The 22,412-nt window shown below is 39.0% G+C and overlaps 3 protein-coding genes across 4 annotated transcripts; all 3 read left to right on the top strand.

Moving 5' to 3' along the window:
• The first annotated feature begins 552 nt into the window (after positions 1 to 552).
• Positions 553 to 5,342, top strand: LOC128275478 (gamma-aminobutyric acid type B receptor subunit 1). The gene is made up of 16 exons (XM_053013993.1): positions 553 to 728; positions 1,044 to 1,223; positions 1,293 to 1,532; positions 1,630 to 1,764; positions 1,853 to 2,023; positions 2,086 to 2,302; positions 2,389 to 2,554; positions 2,616 to 2,865; positions 2,934 to 3,083; positions 3,144 to 3,286; positions 3,363 to 3,486; positions 3,568 to 3,684; positions 3,758 to 3,965; positions 4,557 to 4,813; positions 4,889 to 5,026; positions 5,101 to 5,342. Exons 2-16 carry the CDS (start codon positions 1,143 to 1,145, stop codon positions 5,248 to 5,250), a joined length of 2,547 nt encoding a protein of 848 aa, XP_052869953.1. The 5' UTR covers positions 553 to 728; positions 1,044 to 1,142; the 3' UTR covers positions 5,251 to 5,342.
• Positions 5,343 to 8,869: 3,527 nt separating this feature from the next.
• LOC128271815 (L-dopachrome tautomerase yellow-f2) lies at positions 8,870 to 11,709 on the top strand. 2 transcript variants are annotated; one of them, XM_053009469.1, is made up of 4 exons: positions 8,870 to 9,305; positions 10,322 to 10,441; positions 10,539 to 10,782; positions 10,931 to 11,709. In XM_053009469.1, the coding sequence occupies exons 1-4, from the start codon at positions 9,064 to 9,066 to the stop codon at positions 11,606 to 11,608; spliced, it is 1,284 nt and encodes a 427-aa protein (XP_052865429.1). In that variant the 5' UTR covers positions 8,870 to 9,063; the 3' UTR covers positions 11,609 to 11,709. The 2 variants fall into 2 exon arrangements, with proteins under 2 accessions (XP_052865429.1, XP_052865428.1); XM_053009468.1 differs by having other exon boundaries at positions 8,873 to 9,305; positions 10,322 to 10,428; positions 10,526 to 10,782.
• A 7,391-nt stretch (positions 11,710 to 19,100) lies between these two features.
• Positions 19,101 to 21,723, top strand: LOC128272820 (segmentation protein even-skipped). The gene is made up of 3 exons (XM_053010701.1): positions 19,101 to 19,236; positions 19,833 to 20,035; positions 21,034 to 21,723. The coding sequence occupies exons 1-3, from the start codon at positions 19,101 to 19,103 to the stop codon at positions 21,721 to 21,723; spliced, it is 1,029 nt and encodes a 342-aa protein (XP_052866661.1).
• The last annotated feature ends 689 nt before the right edge of the window (positions 21,724 to 22,412 follow it).

The raw sequence follows: 22,412 nt of genomic DNA, 5'->3' as shown, positions 1-22,412 counted from the left end.
CCTTCCCTCCCCTCTGTATTTTCAGTGATGGGACACGCATTGGCTGAGCAGCAGTTCGGTTCCTACGAGGAAGTCGACAATTGGATGGTCAATTGGTTTGCTTCAAAAGACGAAGAATTCTTTCGACGTGGAATCCACGATTTAGCATTGAGATGGGAGACATTTATTTCTAGCGATGGCACATACTGTGAAAGAAATTGAATTTTTCATTTCAAAGTAATAAACATGTGATTTCTTTGAAAAAAGTCCGAGTTTTGAGTTCTAGACCTAAAAGATAGAGTTTTCGAGCCTAAATGCATGAAAATGAACCAGCAAATGAATATTGCGAATTTTCGAACTCGACAGGTATCACGCGCATGCCTAAAGAAATGAAAGACATCAGAGGAACAGAAAATGTAATGCTTGAAATAGGCCAGGTTTTCTTGCCAATGAATCAAATTGAGGATATCTAACTAAAACATCACCGATGTTACTACCAAAAAGTAAACCTCATATACCAGTGAATAATGTATAACACATTTGTTTGGTAGAGTGTAAAAACAGCGTGCAAACCTAGTTGAAAAGTTCGGACATTCTTCCATTTTCACGTATTAAAAGATAACATTCCTAACTAATGTTGCGATATAATGGACAGAATCTACTGCAGTTAATAGTATTAGGATAAACAACGTCTCCCAAAATCGGTGTTCTGTATGCCGTTATTGTGATTATATAAACGTTTATATTTCGTAAGTGTTTTCGTAAGTCATTAATTGTGTAAGGTACGCAAATATGATTCAACAGATACTTAATTGATAACTAAAGAGTGGTGTTAATGAACAACATTTTTAATTTTTGGAGGTTGAAATGAATGCACGTATATCGTTGGGACGGTTTACAGGTCTTTGATGAAAAATCACAAATGGTCGCAGATCCGCTGCAAGGATTTATATATATTTATACTTTTTTTGTATTTATATATACATATATATTTTTTATTTATTTAATATTGAAAAATGTATCTTGTTTTCTGAAGTAAACTTTTCTACTTTTTCTACTTTTAGCATCCCAAATGATTTATTTTTTAAACTGAATTGTTGGAAAGAGACAGTGTAAACCAAACAGACGTTTTGCGAAATAAAAGAACTCGCACACAAAAAACAATGAAGCAGCGAGTCAAATCATCTGGGAGTCGATTGAGCATGTTTAGTTCAATGGGGCATCTAGATGGTGATAGTAAAATTGTAATTGCCGAGATACTAATCTGAATCGTGGCAGCATAAGTGAAACTATCCGCCGTTTACTTTTTCCAGGTTCCCGATTCACTACTTCAAATGGCTTACTACACATTGATTGTTGTGCTGTTCATTGGCAGCAGTGTTAATGGGGCAAATCAACTACATATTGGAGGCATCTTTCCTATAGCAGGAAAAGGGGGTTGGCAAGGGGGCCAAGCGTGTCATCCAGCTGCAAAATTGGCCCTGAAAGATGTGAACGAGAATCCAGATCTGCTGCCAGGATTTAATTTAACATTGCACAGCAACGATAGTGAGGTACACTCTTAATAAATAATGTTTTACATTTTTACTAATTTCATTCAGATAATTAATATATCTTTGCTAAACATTTATGCATCATGGGGAACCTCAGTGCGAACCCGGATTAGGGGCCAGCGTTATGTACAATTTACTGTATAATTCACCTCAAAAGCTAATGCTGTTGGCTGGATGTAGTACGGTTTGTACAACCGTCGCGGAAGCGGCAAAAATGTGGAATTTAGTAGTAGTAAGTAGTTTTCGTAAATATTTGATGTTGTTATTTGTTTGATTTTTAAGCCTGGTTTTAAATGTTGTTGCGTTTTTAACTTTTGTAGTTATGCTATGGAGCCAGCAGTCCAGCGCTTTCCGATCGTAGCCGTTTCCCTACCCTTTTCAGAACACACCCTTCAGCTACAGTACACAATCCAACTAGAATAAAGCTCATGCAAAAATTTGAATGGTCAAGGGTAGCAATACTGCAACAGGCAGAAGAAGTGTTTATCTCGGTAAGTGAAAATACAGTTATGTTATAAGAAATTTACTATGAGAAAAAACACTTTTTCGATAGACGGTAGAAGATTTGGAAACTCGCTGCAAAGATGCTGGCATCGAAATAGTGACAAGACAATCATTCCTTTCTGATCCTACTGATGCCGTTCGTAATTTGCGTCGCCAAGATGCGCGCATTATAGTTGGACTGTTTTATGTCGTTGCGGCGCGGCGTGTTTTATGTGAGATGTACAAACAGCAACTTTATGGAAGAGCGTATGTTTGGTTTTTCATAGGTATGTCCAAAGCAAAGAAATCTCATATATAAGTATTATTTTCGGTATACGCACACACATCAATAATAATCGAATAATTTACCCAGGTTGGTACGAGGACAACTGGTACGAAGTGAATTTGAAGAATGAAAATATTTCCTGCACGAAGGAGCAAATGAAGATTGCTGCGGAAGGTCATTTAACGACGGAAGCCTTAATGTGGAATCAAAACAATCAGAAAACTATATCTGGTATGTCATCAGAAGATTTTCGGTAAGTCTGAAGAGAACAGTATTTTGCACAGGCAGAAAAATTTACCGAAAACACCGTTTAGGAAACGGTTGAATGCTGCCCTTATTGAGGAGGGATACGATATTAGTCATAACCGTTATCCCGAGGGTTATCAAGAAGCGCCACTAGCATACGACGCAGTCTGGAGCGTAGCTTTAGCTTTCAATAAAACGATGCAACGTTTGAGGAATTTAAACTTGGGAAAAAACTTGAAGGATTTTACATACACCGATAAAGAAATCGCAAACGCTATCTACGCTGCTATGAACTCAACACAATTTCTTGGTGTATCGGTGAGTCAAGAAAACAAAACATACAATGGACCAGCAATAACGCATTCGCACTATTCTCTGTTCTGTAGGGTGTAGTTGCCTTCAGTTCACAGGGTGATCGCATTGCTCTAACTCAAATCGAGCAGATGATCGATGGCCAATATTATAAGCTTGGCTATTACGACACTCAAGCAGACAATCTAACGTGGTTTAATAAAGAAAAATGGGACGGTGAGAAGGTTAGGTTTTCCAGTTGGACCATTGCAAGTTTGTTGTACTCTATAAACCTTAATTTGCAGGTCCCTCAAGATCGCACTATTGTTAGACGTGTGTTAAGAACAGTTTCATTGCCATTGTTCATCTGTATGAGTACTATATCCAGCTTTGGAATAGTGGTCGCCATTGCTCTCATTATTTTCAATATATGGCACCGACATCGTCGGTAAGTAATACGCAGTTATGAATATTGTGTACTTTATTCCAATAACTTATTATTCCATTTACACTGATTACTTTAGAGTTATACAATCATCACACCCTGTCTGTAATACAATTATGCTCTTCGGGGTGATTATTTGCCTAGTTTCAGTCATTTTACTAGGAATTGATGGCCAATTCATAACAGCCGAAAATTATCCTAAGGTAAGCAAGCATTATTTCCTTTCCTGGCTTTACAGAAATTCAACTGAAGATCAGTGAAACTAATCGTTACGTTCGTTACAGGTGTGTCAAGCTAGGGCATGGATCCTCTCAACTGGTTTTACGTTAGCGTATGGAGCTATGTTTAGCAAAGTTTGGCGTGTGCACCGATTTACCACAAAAACTAAAACTGATCCGAAGGTTGTTATTATTTGTGTGTATTTTAGTGTTTCAAATATTGTGCGATTTCTTTTTTTTCTATTCCGATATCTAGAAAAAAGTTGAGCCGTGGAAGTTATACACGATGGTGTCTGGTTTGTTAACGGTGGACTTAGTCATACTCCTTACGTGGCAGATGCAAGACCCTCTTCAGCGCCGCTTGGAAACATTTCCCTTGGAAGATCCTGCATCGTTTATTGATGATGTAAAGATACGTCCTGAGCTAGAACATTGCGAAAGTCAAAATAATTCTGTTTGGTTAGGTAAGTTTTGTTGATTTAAACATATTTAAGATGTAATATACTTTATGGACTATTTTTTTATTGTTTTTGCTACTGGGCATTATGATTAAGCTATATTTAACATGAGCTATGCAAAATGTTCTGGCATGTTGGCATATTTTAAAATACCATGAACATCAATCGATATGCTCAATGCAGCTTGTAAAAAATTCTGGAATAAGACAGTTAATTATTATGTTTAATATACTAAACGTAAACACTTTTTAATATTCAATATTCATGTTCTTATACTTTTTGCAGTTAAACAGATTGTATTTGGACATTTACGGCTTCGAAATGTTCAACGATTCAATGGTTTAATGGCTAGTTCATCGCCAACACGTCATTTTTTATTTTTCATGCTTAACTCTTATGATCTTGGGCTATCCTAATGAAACCACTTACTTCAAAGATTAATGTTCTCCTAATGCGACAACAAAAAGTTTCTTATCATGCGTCTATAGTGTCCGGTATTAATTGTTACGTTCTGATCAACATCATTTTTCAAAACAAATTTTGTATTCTTAGTATTCTGTCATTGGTACTAATACATACTTTCAATATCTCTTGCAGGTGTTATTTACGGATTCAAAGGATTGATTTTGGTGTTTGGTCTATTTTTGGCATACGAAACCCGTTCTATTAAAGTAAAACAGATCAACGACTCACGCTATGTTGGGATGAGCATTTACAACGTAGTGGTTTTATGTTTGATCACTGCTCCTGTTGCAATGGTGATAGCATCACAGCAAGATGCATCGTTCGCTTTTGTAGCATTGGCTGTAATATTTTGTTGTTTCCTCAGTATGCTTCTGATTTTCGTACCGAAGGTTGTACCAAGCGTTTTATTCATACTATGTATCGTTATAAATATATTTCTATATTTGTTTCACATTTTTATGCAGGTAATTGAGGTTTTGAGACACCCAAAAGATAAAGCGGAGTCAAAGTTTAGCAATGATGCTGGAATTTCTAAGGAAGACGAAGAGCGTTACCAAAAGCTTATTTCAGAAAACGAGGACTTGCAAAAATTGATTGCTCAAGTAAGAATAAAGTTATACAATATGAAATGAAATGGAACACGATTCGAATATATTTTGATTAACTTTTTTTGCAGAAGGAAGATAAAATACGATTACTTAAACAACGACTTACGGACAAAGAATCTAAGAATCCAGCTCAAACATTGTCGGAAAATCTGAATGGCAGCACAACCGTCGGCGTACAGTTCAATCGACCTGCATCAACACCCCAAGTTCAAAACTAAATGCGTGGGCAATATTTGATAAAAAAACATTGATATATTCCTACTTTTACTACTGGGTACGCAGACAATGGCATAAAATCGATATTATGGATAAGTACATCGACCGTGTAATCCCACCCCTTGAGTACGAATAAATTATTGTCAGAAGATCCACTCGCAATTTTATTGCGTGTCTGTACGGTATTCGCATTGCAACTATATTTTTACCCAATCCCTCACGCTTTTCGAAACTTAGTTTTACCATATGAAAGAATTCGTTTGTGTTTTTATTCACATGTAAACAAATGTGGCTGAATATGATTTAAACTGTAAAAGCAAAAGCAAAGTAAAAATTAAGAAAGAATCGAATTGATAAGAATCGAGTCAAAAATCATCGTTCTGCAGTCCAATACACGGTCTATGATTTGATGGCTCTCGCAATCAACTCTCTCTTCTCCATTTTTACAAGCTCTGTGTCTGGTGCTTCATTATTTTTTAGTCAACGAATGGCCGTCAGGATCTTCGATCGGATTCTTCGATGATCGGTGGCAGAAGTAGATTTATTTCCGCCAGTGGAGCATCTGACTGCTCAGTAGTGTGGTCATTGAGTAGTTCATCAAATTGCTGGGTCCATCGCGAAAGGAATTCTGGCAAATTTCTGATTACATTTCAATCTTGTTCCATTGGTGAAGCAGTTTCGATGACTTGTTGTTGCTTTTTAAAATTGTCCTGTGAGTCTGCAGCGCATTCTGTTTTCCTCGAATTCACGTAGTCTTTGTTTTATCCATAACCATTTTTTATTCTCTTGTAAACTTCAGGTTCTAAACTTAAACTTAACCTCCTGCGATGCCGTCTTTATGTACTCAATCGTAGCCTAGCGTCGTCCTTTCATGGACCCCTCCGTTTTCGAAACAAGAAAAAGCCACAGGAGGCCAGATCTGGGGAACACGCTGGCTGTGGCATCGTGGAGCCGATTTTGGAGCATTTTTTTCCTTTCATTTTATTGACGTGTAACTCATCAGTTGATGTTGCTGAACGTCCTTTGGCAGCGCAAACTTCTGTCGCCTACAGCTGTTCGAAAACACACAATCGTCCAGGCACCTTACCACGGATCTCCGGAAGATGGGAACGACCATGCCGGGCCATCAGGCGCCGGAGCTTTGCCAGGGGATAAAATATCGAGCAGATATCAGCCTTTCGAGCTTGTATCGCACCTCGTTCCCAGCCGCACATACGGCGCAACGTGTTTTGTTCACAGCTTGGCCAATTTATTTTTACTTACTTGTTTATAATTATTAGAATTGTTCGTAAGATTAACGTTTGTGATTTACTTGGTAAATTTCATTCATTATGTCACTTCTCTCTGTTGAACAAATATAATTAAAACAAGAGTTGTATAAAACAACCTTAGGTAGCACAAATAATTCAAATATTGGTTCAAATGCAAAGATCCTTACATGCATGCGAGGACCGATTCAAATAGTAATGGAAAATGCATTCGGAACAATATTTACATGATTTTTTTAATAAAATGAAACTCATTAAATATCTTTATATACAATACAAATATATCAAATGAATGTTTGTATGTTTGTGTGAGAACAAAAAAAATTTCTATAAAAACTTTTTTTAGATAACAACTCCGTTCTTTCAATAACTCCTACAGTCACTTTGACTTCCACCTTCCTTTTGCTTCCTTCAGACGTGCACTCCTCCAAACCCTGTACGCCGACTAAGTGTTGTTAAACTGCCTCACAAAGGAGTATCGCTCGACTTTGTTGTCCGTTTTGCTTTCCTTTCCCTCTACTAAATCCTCTCGTCTCCTTAGATTTGTAAGACTCACCTGTATAGCTGCAAGCAACCAGGGCTAAATAAATATTATTATTATTTTTATTATAACAAACCAACTGACTGGCAAAATTTTCAAAAACTTAGCCCCAATTGACAAAAACCATCAGTGGCTGAATGAACGCGCTATAGCTGCAGCAAAAACTAATAACGTAAATGATACCTGCTGCATTCTAGATAGAATATCCGTAAAAGATATCACTTTCATGTCAATCGACACTGTGGTAAATCAGGATAAAGCTGCAAACTATTACCCTTAGTATTGATTCGCCAGGACTGCCTCCAAACATTTTAAAGTTAAAGGTTGGTGCTATGACTATTGTTTTGAGAAATGCCGTTTGAATTCATACTTGTTCAGTTCCCCACGAGACTCACTTTTGCGATGACAATAAACAAGGCGCATGGACAATCCTTACAACTATGTGGATTGTACCTAAAATATTATTGCTTCTCCTACGGTCAGCTGTATGTAGCCTGCACATGAGTTGGAAAACCATTAGATTTTGTCCTATGTTACTAACTAATAATTATGGCTGAATTGAATATTTTTGATAAAATTCTCGTTATTTACAAAATATACCGTGCAAGTCTGGAGGCATTAGCACACTCGACGCACTGCAACTAATCGCAGCTTTATAGCAATGTTAACCTAACCGATCAAAGATATACAACAAAATTTCATTATTTGTTCGCAGTCAAATGAAGCAAGAGAGAACATGTTGGATTATTTATGGTAGGGAGGCAATGGAACAAAGCAAAGTTTGCATTGCTCCGGATAATATGAAATACAATAGAATGTATACATTTAAAATGTTTTGCGCAATTGTTCAACACTCAATACTGATTCATTTGGATGCAAAGCTACGAACAAAATAAAACGTCAAAAGAATCAGTACTTACATAATATGATAGAATTAGCACTACGTAACGGTTATACAAGAACCCCCAGCGAGAGAAGCACAGTGCCTAATGGTAATAACGAACCCTGAAGTACGCCGGTGCGCCGGTGGTTTTTGCACCCTGATCAACATTTTAACCGTCAATGCTAATGATAACCTTGGATCTGTGTCGAACCGCAAGTATAGATTTGTAAGTCATTCGTTGGAGTACAGTCTATGTCCTATTTATATTTTGTACGAATCCAACAAAATAAAAAGCAAGTCTGACAGATTAAGCAAAGTGTAAGCGAGAGAGAGAAACAACCCTAATGATCAGTAAATCGTGATCAATCGTCACGCTACGAGATCGTGCTTGTTATGCAAGTCATGAAGATGCCTTCGGTGAATTTCTTGCATAAAAAATAGAATGAAAATAAATCGGTAGCTAAGAACAAAAACAAACATGTTGCAAATACATAAAATCCCGTTAATATTCTTTAAAAGATACGAAATAATAATCTGATAAAAATACATTGATTAGTGTAGCATAGATGTTCTTGTTGGAACTGGTTTTTAATAAAAATGCCCCTTCACGTGAATCTACGCTTTTCTCTCGTTGTTCTAAAGTGCTGCACATATTTGTCTCCTTTAGCACCATACCGCTTCGCCCCTTCTATATCCAGCATCATCTCTTCTATCTTTTATTTATCAACCTCATCTGCTTATTTTATACCTCGACGGGCACACAATGGTTAAACTGAACAGCAAAACGAAGCGAATAGAGGGAAGCACACAGCGTGAAATAAAACCGGTATGCCCAGCCTCTGGATGAGTATAGGGTGCGTTGTTAGTTGTTTTATAGCTGGCTTCACGAAAGCTGCTTCGGAAGCCTTGGGAGCTAGGTGTGGTTGAGTTTCAGATTTTTTTAGCATATGAAAACATTGGTTTCGTTCGATCGTTCCGGGCAGAAACTGTCAGTCGTTACTGGCTCGTAACAGTGAACGGTCATATTGAAATACGCCAAATCAAACGGAAATCACAGTTCCCATTGTGCATTGTATATTGTTGCGAATATTGCAAGTGTTTCTCTCAACTTAGTGGCGTTAATATGGAGCATCGCCCAAAATTGTCGTTGTTTGTCCTAGCAACTGCTTTTGCGACGATCTTTTTCCACTCGATGGTGGATGGTGTAAAGTTAAAGGAAAAATTCAAATGGCGTGAAGTAGAATTCGAGTGGTCATCGGAACAGGCAAAGCAAAGTGATCTGGATTCGGGAAAATATATTATTCATAATAACCTACCACTTGGATTGGAACGCTGGAGAGATAAGCTATTTGTCACTGTACCAAGGTAATTACAAAGGGTAAACGAACTAATCTAAGTTCACATGGAGCATGGAGTTATGTGTGCTGTGTCATATTGATCTCTTGTTGATCTACAAATTTAATTGTTCTTGATGTTTTAACACATATACAAATTTACGAATGCCTATTCGTTCCTAATGCATTTAAACATAATACACTAAGTTTTATTTTTAGCTAAATTGAAAGCAAAATTTATCGTTCTCCGAAATAATATAATGGTCAAAACACATGAAATATTTGTACATTGTGTACTCAACTTCTCATATCCTAGAACATTGGACTTAATATACTAACTAAGAACAGCTCCAACAGAGTGCAAAACAACATTCGCTGTTTATGTAAAATTGAAAGTAGTTGTCCGTGATTTCAAATTCGGGTTCGATGTTGCTTCATGAATAGTGGAAGGTATAGTGGAAGAGCATGTTGAACGAGAAGCTCCTTAAGCTAAATGATTTCAGACATAGGACTGGCGACGAGAAACATGGCTAATAGACTGAGAAGGAAAACTAACATACATTCAATATATATTTAAAACACGTCACAATTTATATTTAAAATTGTACATTGCGACTTTGTATAAAAAACATCGACACGGAGCCATTGAGGAATTGTAACAAAATAGAAAAAAAATTGAAACGCTTTTATTGTAAATCAATAGATGGGTTAAATCAAGTTGAAAAACAACAAATAATCGTACTGACTGATGCCATAGCGGCCCAATAGATTTCTAGCCTCTCGCGGGAGCGGCAGACTGCTGGTTGCGAAAATATAATAACATAATCGTAGTCTGAAATAGGTTAATAGTCATTTATCTATATCAGACAGCCATTCATCTGCACCACCAACCACCAAGCCTTTGATAAACAGAGTTGTTGTTATCCTACAATAATGCATGCGTTGACATTATGGAATATAGAATTGAGTAGAAAACATTGTAACATTTTTACATAAACCATCAAAATGGACTAATCTGCAGGCATGATATATTTTTACAATTATCAGATGGAAGTCAGGTGTAGCTGCATCTTTGACCTACGTGAACGTTTCTGATGAACAAAGTCCTAAGTTGCGCCCATATCCCAGCTGGGAAGAAAATAAACTACCTACAGGTAAATCGACGTCGTCCATGACGTAGTAAATAAGACTATTGTGATCAATTTATCTTTTCCTAACATGTTTTTGTCTACTTCTTTAACGTTTGTAAAGCCCATGCCAATAGTGAACGGAACGATGAGTCGAAGTTTCTAAAAAATAATGCTTCTATCATTTCGACATTCCGAGTACGAGCGGACGAGTGCGATCGTCTTTGGGTGATGGATACCGGCTTAGCAAATATTCTTGGTGATGCCGTTCAGTACGCCCCACCATCACTGGTGTTATTCGATTTGTACACCGATAAACTCATTCGAAGACACTATTTCAACAGCTCTCTGTTGAAAGAAGATTCATTTTTTGCAAATGTGGTAAGTATGTGAAATGACAACAAATAGACCGACTACCGAAACCATTTTATTTGCAGTCTCTTTGATAGTGCTACAGTAATACGTATAATAATAGATGTATTTGATTTTAATATTGACATACTCTTGTTGGGCTGTTTTCTTCCATTAGATCGTAGATACCGAGAGAGGAGATTGTGATAATGCATTTGCATACATCCCAGACTTGGGAAGTTACGCCGTGATTGTCTACTCTTTTGGCGAGGATCGTTCGTGGCGTGTGAAACATAACTTCTTCCATTTTGACCCATTGGCTGGAGATTATAACATCGGTGGAGTTAACTTCCAGTGGACGGATGGTGTATTCGGTATGGCCGTGGGAAAACGACTACAAGACGGATCGCGACCGGTTTATTTTCATGCGTTTTCCAGTACCAAGGAGTTTATGGTATCGAACACCATATTAAAAAATGCATCGTACTCCCAGAGTCCGCAAGCGTACTACGACTACAAACTTCTTGGGGATCGTGGCCCCAACTCACAGTCCTCAGCTGAGTTCTATGATTCTGCAACTGGTGTAATTTTCTATACTCAAGTGAATAAGGATGGTGTAGGATGCTGGAATACCGCAATGCCACTTAATGCCGACACTCAGGGTTTGGTAGACTCAGATAGTGATGCACTGGTTTTTCCGAACGACTTAAAAGTCGATAGTGAGGGCACTTTATGGGTACTCTCGGATCGTTTACCCATGTTCATATTTACTGAGCTAGACGCAGAACAGTACAATTATCGAATTTTAGTCGGAGACACCAGAGAAATGATTAGAGGAACACCGTGTGACAAATAAACATATCCGAAAACGACCATGTTTTATAAATATAATTTATTTAAACTGTTAGCGTATTTACAAACCAAATGTACAAATAATGGGCATTTCAATAAACAGTTTCAACATGTCATGTACACAAATTTCAAAGTGCATTTTGAGACACAAAAACAACACCAGGCGACAACCTGGCTTGTTTCCTGTCCAACATAAAGTTTTTTACCCAGATGCCAGCATCCTCACAAGAATCTGTCAGAGGGGTGGCTGCGCAGCACGTTGGCCGAACTATGCCAAATCTTAAGCCTGTTGACTTGTTGCACCTTAAGATGGTTCTTACTTGGTTTTTGCCCTGCTTGCTTACTGACCTGCTTCGAGGACCTCGTGTGGACCACACGGTCCACACGGTCGCATAAAAATATACATTTTTAAGGACTGTTAATCGGATAAACAATTACGCAGCTACCACCGCGGTACTGGGCTGCATCAGAGAAAATTCCTTCCTGACTTTCGGTCACCATTGGTACCACGTTGCTAAGGCTCTCGACATGCTGTTGTATATTTCTCAGTTATTATTGTTGATTAAATTGTTTTAATTCTGTTAATTTACTTGGTGTCTTCTCAGATACTCCTACGTTTACCAATGCGCATATGTTCTCAATAGTAGACTGGACTGGTTCGAACTACAAAAATAATGAATGGTTGAGTGAGCGAGCAATTTTAGCGGCTAAGAATACCTCGGAGATGAAGCCACCAACTATCCAATTACATTTTTTAATCCCTTGGGAGTGTCTGGCATACCACCGCACAATTTGAAGGCGAGGAAGTTATTATTCTGAGGATCCCGATGAGCCCAACCGATATGCCGTTTCAGTTTAAAAGACTTCAATTTCCGATCCGTCTTACATTTGCTATGACCATTAACAAATCACAAGGCCAATCCTTGAAAGTTTGTGGTCTGAATTTGTAAAATCAATGTTTTTCCCATGGCAAATTATATGTCGGTCGTCGGAAATCTAAGTCGAAAGTCTAAAAATGTCTAAAACCCCCTAAAAGCCTATTAAAGAATCGTTAAGATACTAGATTTTATTTATAAAAAAAATTAACTAGATAAAATCCAAAATATTGCGCCTTATTTGCTGCAATTTGGTGTTCGAAAGTATAGCCAAGTTTTGCTCCTTTTTATGGTGAGAAACACGGCTAAAAAACCGTGAATAATCCATCTTCTGGAAAAAAGTTAAACTAAAATATTGTGGATTCTCTGAGATTAATCAGGTCGCTATGACAACCATCAAAATAGAAAGAATTAAATATTATAAGTATATAAAACTTAAATGCTCCGCTCCGCTGCTTCTGCTGCTCCGCTCAGCTTAACGAAGGAGGCTTCTTTCTTTCTTTGCTGTTGGTTAGAAAACCGAGATTTTCTGACCGACGTGTTAGAAAATTACGCAGCTGGCCGGGCTCGAATCCCGGGACCGGTTGTTGAGGACCGACCATGGTTTCGATTCTCGATACCGGCGACGGGGGTTTGGCGTGGAGCCAACAACACCGCCCGTAAAATCAAACCGTTACAGAAAGCATCAGATATTAACATTGTCTCTTGTGCAGGATAAGACCACTAAGCGGTTGTTTCCGAAGAAGATACGGAATAGATAGCGATAAAAAAATGTTGTATACAAAGGCCCATAATTGAAAATTTCACTATAAACTATGTGATGTTTACATGATGTTGAAGTCATCTTGTAGGCTTTTATTTTCACTCAGTACCCCGTCGACTGCGTTTTCAATGTCTTAACTCTTTACACAGATCCAAATTATGCACCAAATTAATAATGCAGCTCTCGAAAAACTTCGCCTTGTCACACTGGTACTTGAAAGTATGCCGAATGCTGTGGGATTGATGCCCTCTGTCGACAATATGAGGTTAAGACGGTTTCAAAATTATGATATTGTTTTTATCGTTGACAGATTGATCGGAGAGCACAGGGAAAAACGAAACCAGTTAGGAATTAAAGCAAATTAAAGCAAGCAAATGGCAAATGTAGAGACGGCAGACGTATTTTGGCATTAAACATGAAAGGTTTCAAAATAGTTTTGTTCTTGTTATCTGGCAATTACAACCGCTGAGCGGTTGTGACCTGCAAAAGATACCATTTCAATCTTCTGTTGCTTACTGCAATAATGTGGTTTTTACGGGCAAGGTTGTTGGCCGCTCACCAACCAAATTGAATTTGTTGTTGAGGGTCTCTCTGGAATCGAACTCATGACCAGCTTCGTGTCAACGACGAGCGACGAGCGCTACCGACTGCTCCACCAACGGTCGGCGAAGAATTCTCTCCCTATTTTAATTCGTTTGTTTACCCAGTGTGTTGCAAAATCCAAAGCTCAAAATATTTTGGATTATTCCAGCCGTGGGCGGTGAATATGAGTATAAAATCAACACTAAACTTCTTAAGATTCAACTGAATCAAACTAAGTTCGGGAAACTACTAATACAAAAGAAGTTGCAGTAAGTTCGAAGTAAGTTATAGGCAACTAAAACAATATTTAATATTGAAATATTGGGAGACAAACATAGCTTCGGCAATACATAGTGAAGGCATTTAACTATAATTATAGATTGTATGACATTTTAAAATAAAAATAGTATCCTAACAAAACTTAGTCGAGAAAAATGTAAAAAACAACATGAAACTAAAAAACAAACCGATGTCGGAATGCTAACACGTCATCTCAAACAAGGCCCGATAAGAACTAAGAAATATTTGTTTTAAAACGATAAGAACGCGAAATACTCCTTCCATAAAATAATAAAGTTGCTGAATAAGATCAAGCTCAAACCCGCTCAATCAAACCCACTCAAATGAAAAATCTATAGTGTCAATTCAGCCTTCAAGGTAGAAATCTGGATCAGAAGTCTAATATTTGTAGGTCGTATTGAAACTCTCGAAGTTTTGCTATATATATGGATTTTTTATGTTCATTATGGATGCAAAAAATATAATCAAGTTTTCGATATTTTAAGAATATTGACGTTATTTCCTCCAGCCGCAATGAGTGACAAACGTTAAAGTTTCCTTTGAATTTGGACTCATTAGTCCTTTCAACGAGGAAAAGCTCTGCTTTGCCTTTAAACTAATTGTTAAGGTGCTATGTAAATTATTTTACGAATAAGTAAATTTACAATTCACAAATAAATCGCAAACCGTAAATATATTCCAAACTGAGCACATTAAAAACAACTAATCACATTAGTGAAATTTCGATAATTATATTAAATTATTCGAAACAGACAAAATTACAAAGATTCACGTAGAGGCACGTAAGTTGAGCGCGTAGTAAAATGCTTGTTTTGCTGACTTTATTATAAGAATACTACGTTAATACATTGTTATCAATAAAGATGTACATTTTCACCTGGTTATGAAACAGATTTCAATCGTCTTTGGTGAAACTTAACTAATGTTGTTTTCTACAACCACTGAATTTAATGCTGCTGGTTGTTTTTGTCTGTTTACACACTTTTGTTTTTATTTATTGTGCCATAATGCATACACTCACGCTGTGACGATTCGCACCGGGTTGGTTGGGTGGCAATATTTTCAAGGGGAATTGTTACCTATAGTTCTGGTAATGGGCTTCCACTTTTCCATGATGCGGGAGCGAAACGAAATCTTTCTTTCGCGCATTAAGAATTCCTAGTAAAAGAACCAGGGCTCTCGTTGTCTTCATGTGTCTTTTTTCGCTCTCTCTATCTTAAGCTTGAACTTCGGTTTTACATAGCTTTCGGCTGGCTGTGGTTGACGTGGATTGCTCAACCTTTCGGTAGCCATATAACTTAATTTTCATGTGGGTTCGACAGGACCAAACACCTATTGACCGTAACGAAAACGTATTAACACAGTTAACGGGAACCGAAAAAGAACGAAACGCATGAGAAAAAGGATCAAACATCACATAAAAAGGGACTAACGAGTGTTTCATGCCGAGGAACCACAAGCACTCTGCCATTCGTAGAAAAGTTTGACCTAACGAAAATTTTGTTGCTTATCGGTAGTGCCTGGTTGGAACTAATTAAATTGTATAAACATAAAATATCATTCCATTCTTTTCGACAAGGTCATCGCCGGCTGCATTTATAGCACAGTGCCGGTTTATGCCTAAATTGTGCTGCCACATAATCATAACGCTCTCTTTCCATTGGGTCGCAGTATGTTCAACAACCGTTCAAACATTTTGTTCCTTGGGTTCAGCAATGCTTGATTTATTACGGCTTGAGGAAATGGCTTGCAAATTATTGCCGAAAAGATAAACTGCTGCTAGACGGGTCCAACTTTTATGTAAAGCGACACAGTTGGGGCCTGCTTAAGCACAAAACAATTATTATTTTACATACCTTGACTTTACGTACCTTTTAGAAACTGTGTGTTTAAGGAATACTCTTCCAAGGGGGCTCTTTACTGTATTTCATTGTCGATGTACGTCTGTGTAGTGTAATTCCGTTTGAGTGTACGTCTAATATTACAATCCCATATTCCCAATGAATAGGAAACCATTACAGAATCCTAATCTATGATAGTTCATTTATTTGATCGAGATGCTGATATGTTGTGCTTTCTAAATATTTGATGGATTCACATGAATGCTTGATATAAAACAATAATAAAATATGTATCCATATTGTGTGTCTCTAAGGGAAAACTTTATAGCTTGTAAATATGGCCCTGTCCGTTCTTCTAAGATCACAACAAAAACTTCATAGCTTGTTATTCACAATACATCGTTTACTTTTGTTTTACTAGTTAGTAATCGGATAGTAATTATGTTCATAAAACGAAAGAATTCGATTAGCATTACTCAGTCAGTTTTTTATCAATTAATTGAAGTAATAATCAATAGCATTAATAGACGTTATGCCATGTACCTTAGACAGCTCAGATCAATTAGTTTCGTTTGAATTAACATGATAAAAGCAAAAGCAGACACCAATTATCGAAGATACCTTAACCAACGTTCGGTAGTTCCTTTCGAATGGCTACGTATGCTTTACGGATCTCCAGGTACTAAACAGGTACAGCATCGATTCCACGAAAGCAAAACTATCTCGCGACTAATTGAAGGCGTTGGCCAATGAACTTTTATATTTGTTTAAGCTATTGTTAGGCGATAATCGAAAGCAACTGAGGTAAGTCTAGGGGGTGGAGAACACTATATCATATATTTGTTTTTCTTACATCTCTCTTTTCGTCGCAGGTATCTCGAAAGGCTACCCTTTATATGGTTTTAGTTATGTCTAAATTATGGTTATGGGTAGGCGGACAACAGTTTCTACATTTTCTACCCACTAATTATTATGCCGACATTTATGGTATTTGTTTTGCACGATTTATTCTTGGTACGGGCAAAATCCTAGTCACTTGGATTTGAAAGGAACATCGCTACCCTGTTTAAGGTGCATTGGAATTGCAAAGGATGCGAATTCTGCATCTTGATTAGGCGATCATTGGCTGGCGGAGCGACTAGAGCTGCCGTTATGATATCAATTTTGTTTCGTAATAATCTTCGATTATATAGCGCATAAACGCTATAATCAACCATGCTCGAAAACTTACCCGTAAACATAAATTTTGAGCATATTTTACAGAGCGCCCGTTCGTCCGACAGCCGGAAGCATATTTGCTAGTCCGTCTAGCATATACAACGAAGAAGCGCCTAGCAAAAATCGGCACAAGAGAGCCACGTAACATTGCATGGTATGGAAAGAAGAAACACACTATTGCTAAGCACTTTACCACCCATTTGAACCCCTGGCACCGGTCCTGGGGAAGCAGTTTTAAGGAAAGCAAACATTTTCATCCAAATTGGAACAACCTCTGCAAGAAAATTGTCAGCCCTCTCGAGAATAGCGATTGCATTTACTACATGATGTTCGTCCTGGTGTTATGCTTATGTACGCGTTTACCGTTCGTTATCTGTATTTAACATGGTCTGCCTTGACTCCCACTCCCAGTTTTGTTTATGTACACTAGGAATATTTATCGAGGTCTATGTATACAAGCGGTCCTATATAGTCAAATTGTTCGAGGTGCTGCCACGCTTCCAGTAAACTTTCTCTTTTACGTGGTGTTGTTTTATTATGTCTTATTTTCGTTCTGAGCGGTGTTATTAATTTGGCAAAGGAATCAAATTATTTGAGCATTGAAGCGATAATGTCCTATAAAAAAGTTACCAACAGGATTATGTTATCCTGCAAGCCGCTATAGGATATTTGAAATATTTTTTAATAAAAACAACAACAGTATTACTGGTCCGTTATTAGTCTCGAAATAGGACATTGTTTAATTTTCCTACACAACTTCGCCTTATTTCGGGGTACATTTACAGTATGGCGCACCCCGTACGAGGTTCGAAACTTAAACAAGTCTTCCTGCCTGCTTCTGTTAAGTATCATAAAGTTCCGTCGAATCTTTCTTCGCGCCAACCACGTAGGAGCAAGGGAAATGGCGCTGATGTCGAACGTTATATCATATCATACACTAATAATCACAAAAGGATAATAATCCTTGCGGCAAGCAAAACGCTCCAATCTTCTCCCCCTACCGCATGTACAGCGACGAACAGACGGTGTGCGCCGGATCTCGTTAACGGTCGCCATCGTTTATTTTCTCCACGGACCTTCGCTACTATGTTGTTCTCTTTCTACCGACTGTTGCCACTCTGAATGTTTTGACACAAAAAGATCCGAACGAAGGCGTATATTTCGGCGAAACCCGTCAGTTGTTTAGAGAATAGCTTTGACGAATTTTTAATTCTCGGTTACTCTACCATTATCTCTTCTGTAAGGACTGTGTACCTACATAGGACGCTTACTTTAACAAAGAGTACCGAAAACCTATTGCTTCAGCCAATACCCTTTATGCGGGCTCCAAACGGAGATCCTTTCGTCATGTTCGCTTTGTGTGTGTTTCTCGCTATTAGGACAATATGGTTGTCTCGTTTTGGCGCATATACTCATGGCATATCTAAACGCTGGGGTGACGCCCTATGTTTGGTCAAAGAACCGCCTCCATTACGAGTCCTTCATATAAAATCTGTCGCTTTTTCAGAGTTCAAGTCAGTCACTAACGTGTTGAAATCAGAGGCTGTTGCCAAGAGCTGCGGCTACATCTTAACATACGACAGCTACCGTGTGTCGAGATCGTAGCGAGTTTGCTCGACCACAATAAATTGAAATTTCACTTCGATTTTTTTCGTAACGGTGCGCTCGCTTCAAGGTGTTCGTGTTTCGTGATGAACCAACAGTTCACTACACTAGTGCTCGCACATAATCACATGTGATCGCACAACCAAAGGTGTTAAAAAGTGTAAAAGAGAAATCACTTAGTGCAGTTGAATAGTCGAATACTATTGACACACGTGAAAAAACGGCGTATCTCTCCGCTATCGGAAACAGAAACTGATGAGTACAGTGAAAGTGAATTTAAGAAAATAATCGCGTGAAACAAAAACATTCAGAATGCAAGGATTCCGTAACTATAGCATCGATGCGCATGCACTGCAGCATCGCGACACTAACAGCACACTGGCGGTGGATCTAATGGCGGCTCATCAATATAATACGAAATCCTCTCCTCCATTATCGCCTCTAAGTGGTAGGTAACAGAAATCAACAACGATATAGTTGTACAAGTATATAGATAAACATATATCCGGAGTCTATAACTCCTGTAAAAGCGAATCTTGGGAAAACTACTTCAAGCTGCACAGCCCCATCACTGCGGCGTCTAGAACCGGAATTCACTCAAGAACGTCCGCTTCGCACGAAGTGGAAGCTAAGTGGCTAAAGTTGCTAAACGGTACAACTCGACAAAACGGAAATACCGCCGCAGTCTTGTTGTACCAACTGCCGGACGTTGGAATGTTTGGCCTCACGCATGTGTTAACAAAAATGACTCCACTTTTAAAGACGTATATGAACTCAAAAGGCCGAAGGCATTGAGCAGGATAAGCCACTTGAACCGATGAGTGCGGCAACAACTGCCGAATGGCTTTTGTCGGCAAATTGGTTGCACTTCGATGAAGTTCCGGTCGGTTGCGATTCTCGTCATCTGTTTTTCATCCGTGTTGTCATGCTTGTCACCCTTGTCTGCTGTCGGCTTCGGTGCAATCTGTATGCCGTACCAATACAACACCAATTATTAAATATTTGCCTCTTTTCGATGTCCTGAACGGGAACCTCCACTTACAGACTGCACCAGCCCACCATCGTCGGACCATGGCGGCAGCCAACAACAACCACCGTTGGATCCATCTGTCCGGCGCTACCGCACAGCGTTCACACGTGATCAGTTGGCGCGGCTGGAAAAAGAGTTCTACAAAGAGAACTATGTCTCGCGACCGCGTCGCTGTGAACTAGCCGCTCAACTTAGCCTGCCCGAGTCTACGATTAAGGTTAGTAGCTATGTTGCTGTCTGTTTTCTTTTCCGTCACCCCTTTTCTCTGTATCGCGCGCCGCTTCGTCTCAGCGTTGCCAAGAGGAAAGCAGGGCTACCACTTGCGGTTCGTGCGGCTTGGCAAAGAAACCCGGCCCCAAGACCAAGATGCATTAGTTGCTTCGTTTTAAGCAATTATCGTATATAACTACTATAAAATTAATATAATTATCACCTGCCTTTGTGTGTTGACCGATACCGGCATCTTCAACGGCATTTCGTTAAATCGCTACCCTTTGTCGGCCTATTTGACACAAAAGTCTATAAAAACCGTTGAGCGATGTTACCATAGCCAGATTTTTTTCCCCGATTCCGATGATCATCACAACTGGCTACTCGGTCGTAATAGCATACTTCTCACTTCTCGCTGTTCCTTTTACGCGTGTATGAACATTGCTTTCTGCTGATGCGATTTTATGACCCGCAACATTCCTGTGACTACCGATTGATTCAGAAGCCGGTACGGTATAAGAGGAAAAATGTCGTGTTGTCTCTGCTACCGTTCATGATTCTCTTTCGTAGTTGTTTCGTTAGCTTCGAATTCGGTTAAGGCATTTTTATGACATAATTTTTCACACACCAATTGCTGTGAAAATAAGTTGTAGTGTGAATCGGCTCAGAAGAAGAAAGGCCATGAAGAAAGATTAAGGTTATGCCAGAAGCTTTGCATGGGAGGTGCTAAGTGTCTGATGAAGCGATTTTTTCTCTGTTTTGCTTTTTCTTCGTTTCACTTCCAGCATGTCCATCACTTCAACTCACTTCAGGCTTTAATAGTGCACTTTCTGTAAATCACACCCTAATAGGTTTGCTGTGTGATGTGTGGTTTGCTTAAAATCCTACGGTTTGAGTTACTAATTCTATGAATCGATTCCACAATGGGTGTGTTTCGCTAGTATTGCTCACAACCATGTATTAACAAGGAAACATTTTTATTTCTTTTTTTTCTCCAATGCTCAGGTGTGGTTTCAAAATCGTCGCATGAAGGACAAGCGCCAAAGGATAGCAGTCGCTTGGCCCTACGCAGCGGTTTACTCTGATCCTGCTTTTGCTGCGTCGATTCTGCAGGCAGCAGCCAACTCGGTCGGTATGCCTTATGGATATCCACCGGCTCCGGCGATGCTGACCCAGATGACGGTTCTTCCACCTCCAGTGCCTGGTGCCCCGGGAATGCCATCGAGCACGCATGCCTTCACTTACGGATATCCGCGGTACACTCCGTACGCCATTCCTCAGCGTGCGCCTGTTGCACCGCACTCAGCCAACGTAGCGAACCCTGGACCGTATCCCGGCGTTAGCATGCTGGGAACCGCATTGCCGTCTCCCTACAATGGACCACCACACGGTATCCCAAAAACCCATACACCACCGCTGGAAACCTCTCACGCAAGTCCTGTCGCCTCGCCGCAATCGGTTCTTTCCCTCAGCCCTGTTTCCGATCGGTCGAAACTCGATACGTCCACTTTGACCTCAAACTCCAGCAATTCCAGTGCCAGCCCGATCAAGTCGTTGAACGGTTCGACAAAAGGGCTTTTGCTCGCCGCTGCCGCATCCGTCAATGAGTCGTCACCCAAGTCGTGCCAGACTACCTTGCTACCCGTGACGCCCGAGAAACCCAAACTATTTAAACCCTATAAATCAGAAGCATAATAATTTGATGAAACAACTAAAGCACCAAAAATGCATAACCAATGTCTTCCTGCTGTGCATGTAGGAAGTGTAGCTTGTGCGCGTTTGCATCAAATGTGCAGGTCGGAGGAAGTAACAGAAAAAGGTGTCTCTCTCTCTTTCTCTCGCTCTCTCTCTCTATCTTTCTTCCTCGCTCGTGGCCTAATTGCCGTGGTCGCGAACTGCTGATGGTTAAATAGTGTAGTCGAAATTAATTATTAAATTTATTTATTTACGTTAAAGAACTTCAATCTGTGAAAACATGAATGCAGACAGTGTACGGCGTGTAAAGATAATATGGCAATGGCCAAATATGTGTCTGTAGTATTAAATTTATTGTGTAGGCAATGGTTGGAAAGAATGGAAAAAATACTGGAATAAACAAGGGAATCCAAATTATATTTTAATACATAAATCTGCATTTCAATATTTCCCAATCCGAAAGCGCTAATGCCCCAATTCGAAAGCGGAAAACAAAAGGATTACTGTAAGGTTTCCCTATGAGATTTGCACCGGATTAACTTAGTTCAATTTTGCCCGCCGGCTAGTGTCGAGTAAATCCAACACACACCTATCTGTCCCGCAGAACTAAAACAGTACGGTGTTTTAATAAATCGAATGTTGGAAGTTGAAATGGAATGTTTGAATTGTAAACTAATTGTTACTAATAA

This window comes from Anopheles cruzii, chromosome 3 (assembly GCF_943734635.1).
Source record: "Anopheles cruzii chromosome 3, idAnoCruzAS_RS32_06, whole genome shotgun sequence".
NCBI classification, from domain to species: Eukaryota; Metazoa; Arthropoda; class Insecta; order Diptera; family Culicidae; genus Anopheles; species Anopheles cruzii.
Note: the sequence above shows the minus strand (reverse complement) of the source record. Positions and strands in the feature narration are given on the sequence as shown.

Excerpts from the sequence above, each read along its gene's own strand:
- LOC128275478 (XM_053013993.1), top strand. The coding sequence starts at position 1,143 with ATGAAGCAGCGAGTCAAATCATCTGGGAGTCGATTGAGCATGTTTAGT. Across the intron at positions 1,765-1,852 it reads AAATGTGGAATTTAGTAGTA|TTATGCTATGGAGCCAGCAG; the intron begins GTAAGTAGTTTT and ends TAACTTTTGTAG. Across the intron at positions 3,084-3,143 it reads AAAAATGGGACGGTGAGAAG|GTCCCTCAAGATCGCACTAT; the intron begins GTTAGGTTTTCC and ends CTTAATTTGCAG.
- LOC128271815 (XM_053009469.1), top strand. The coding sequence starts at position 9,064 with ATGGAGCATCGCCCAAAATTGTCGTTGTTTGTCCTAGCAACTGCTTTT. Across the intron at positions 9,306-10,321 it reads CTATTTGTCACTGTACCAAG|ATGGAAGTCAGGTGTAGCTG; the intron begins GTAATTACAAAG and ends TACAATTATCAG. Across the intron at positions 10,442-10,538 it reads CCTACAGGTAAATCGACGTC|TGAACGGAACGATGAGTCGA; the intron begins GTCCATGACGTA and ends CCATGCCAATAG.
- LOC128272820 (XM_053010701.1), top strand. The coding sequence starts at position 19,101 with ATGCAAGGATTCCGTAACTATAGCATCGATGCGCATGCACTGCAGCAT. Across the intron at positions 19,237-19,832 it reads TCCATTATCGCCTCTAAGTG|ACTGCACCAGCCCACCATCG; the intron begins GTAGGTAACAGA and ends CTCCACTTACAG. Across the intron at positions 20,036-21,033 it reads TGCCCGAGTCTACGATTAAG|GTGTGGTTTCAAAATCGTCG; the intron begins GTTAGTAGCTAT and ends TCCAATGCTCAG.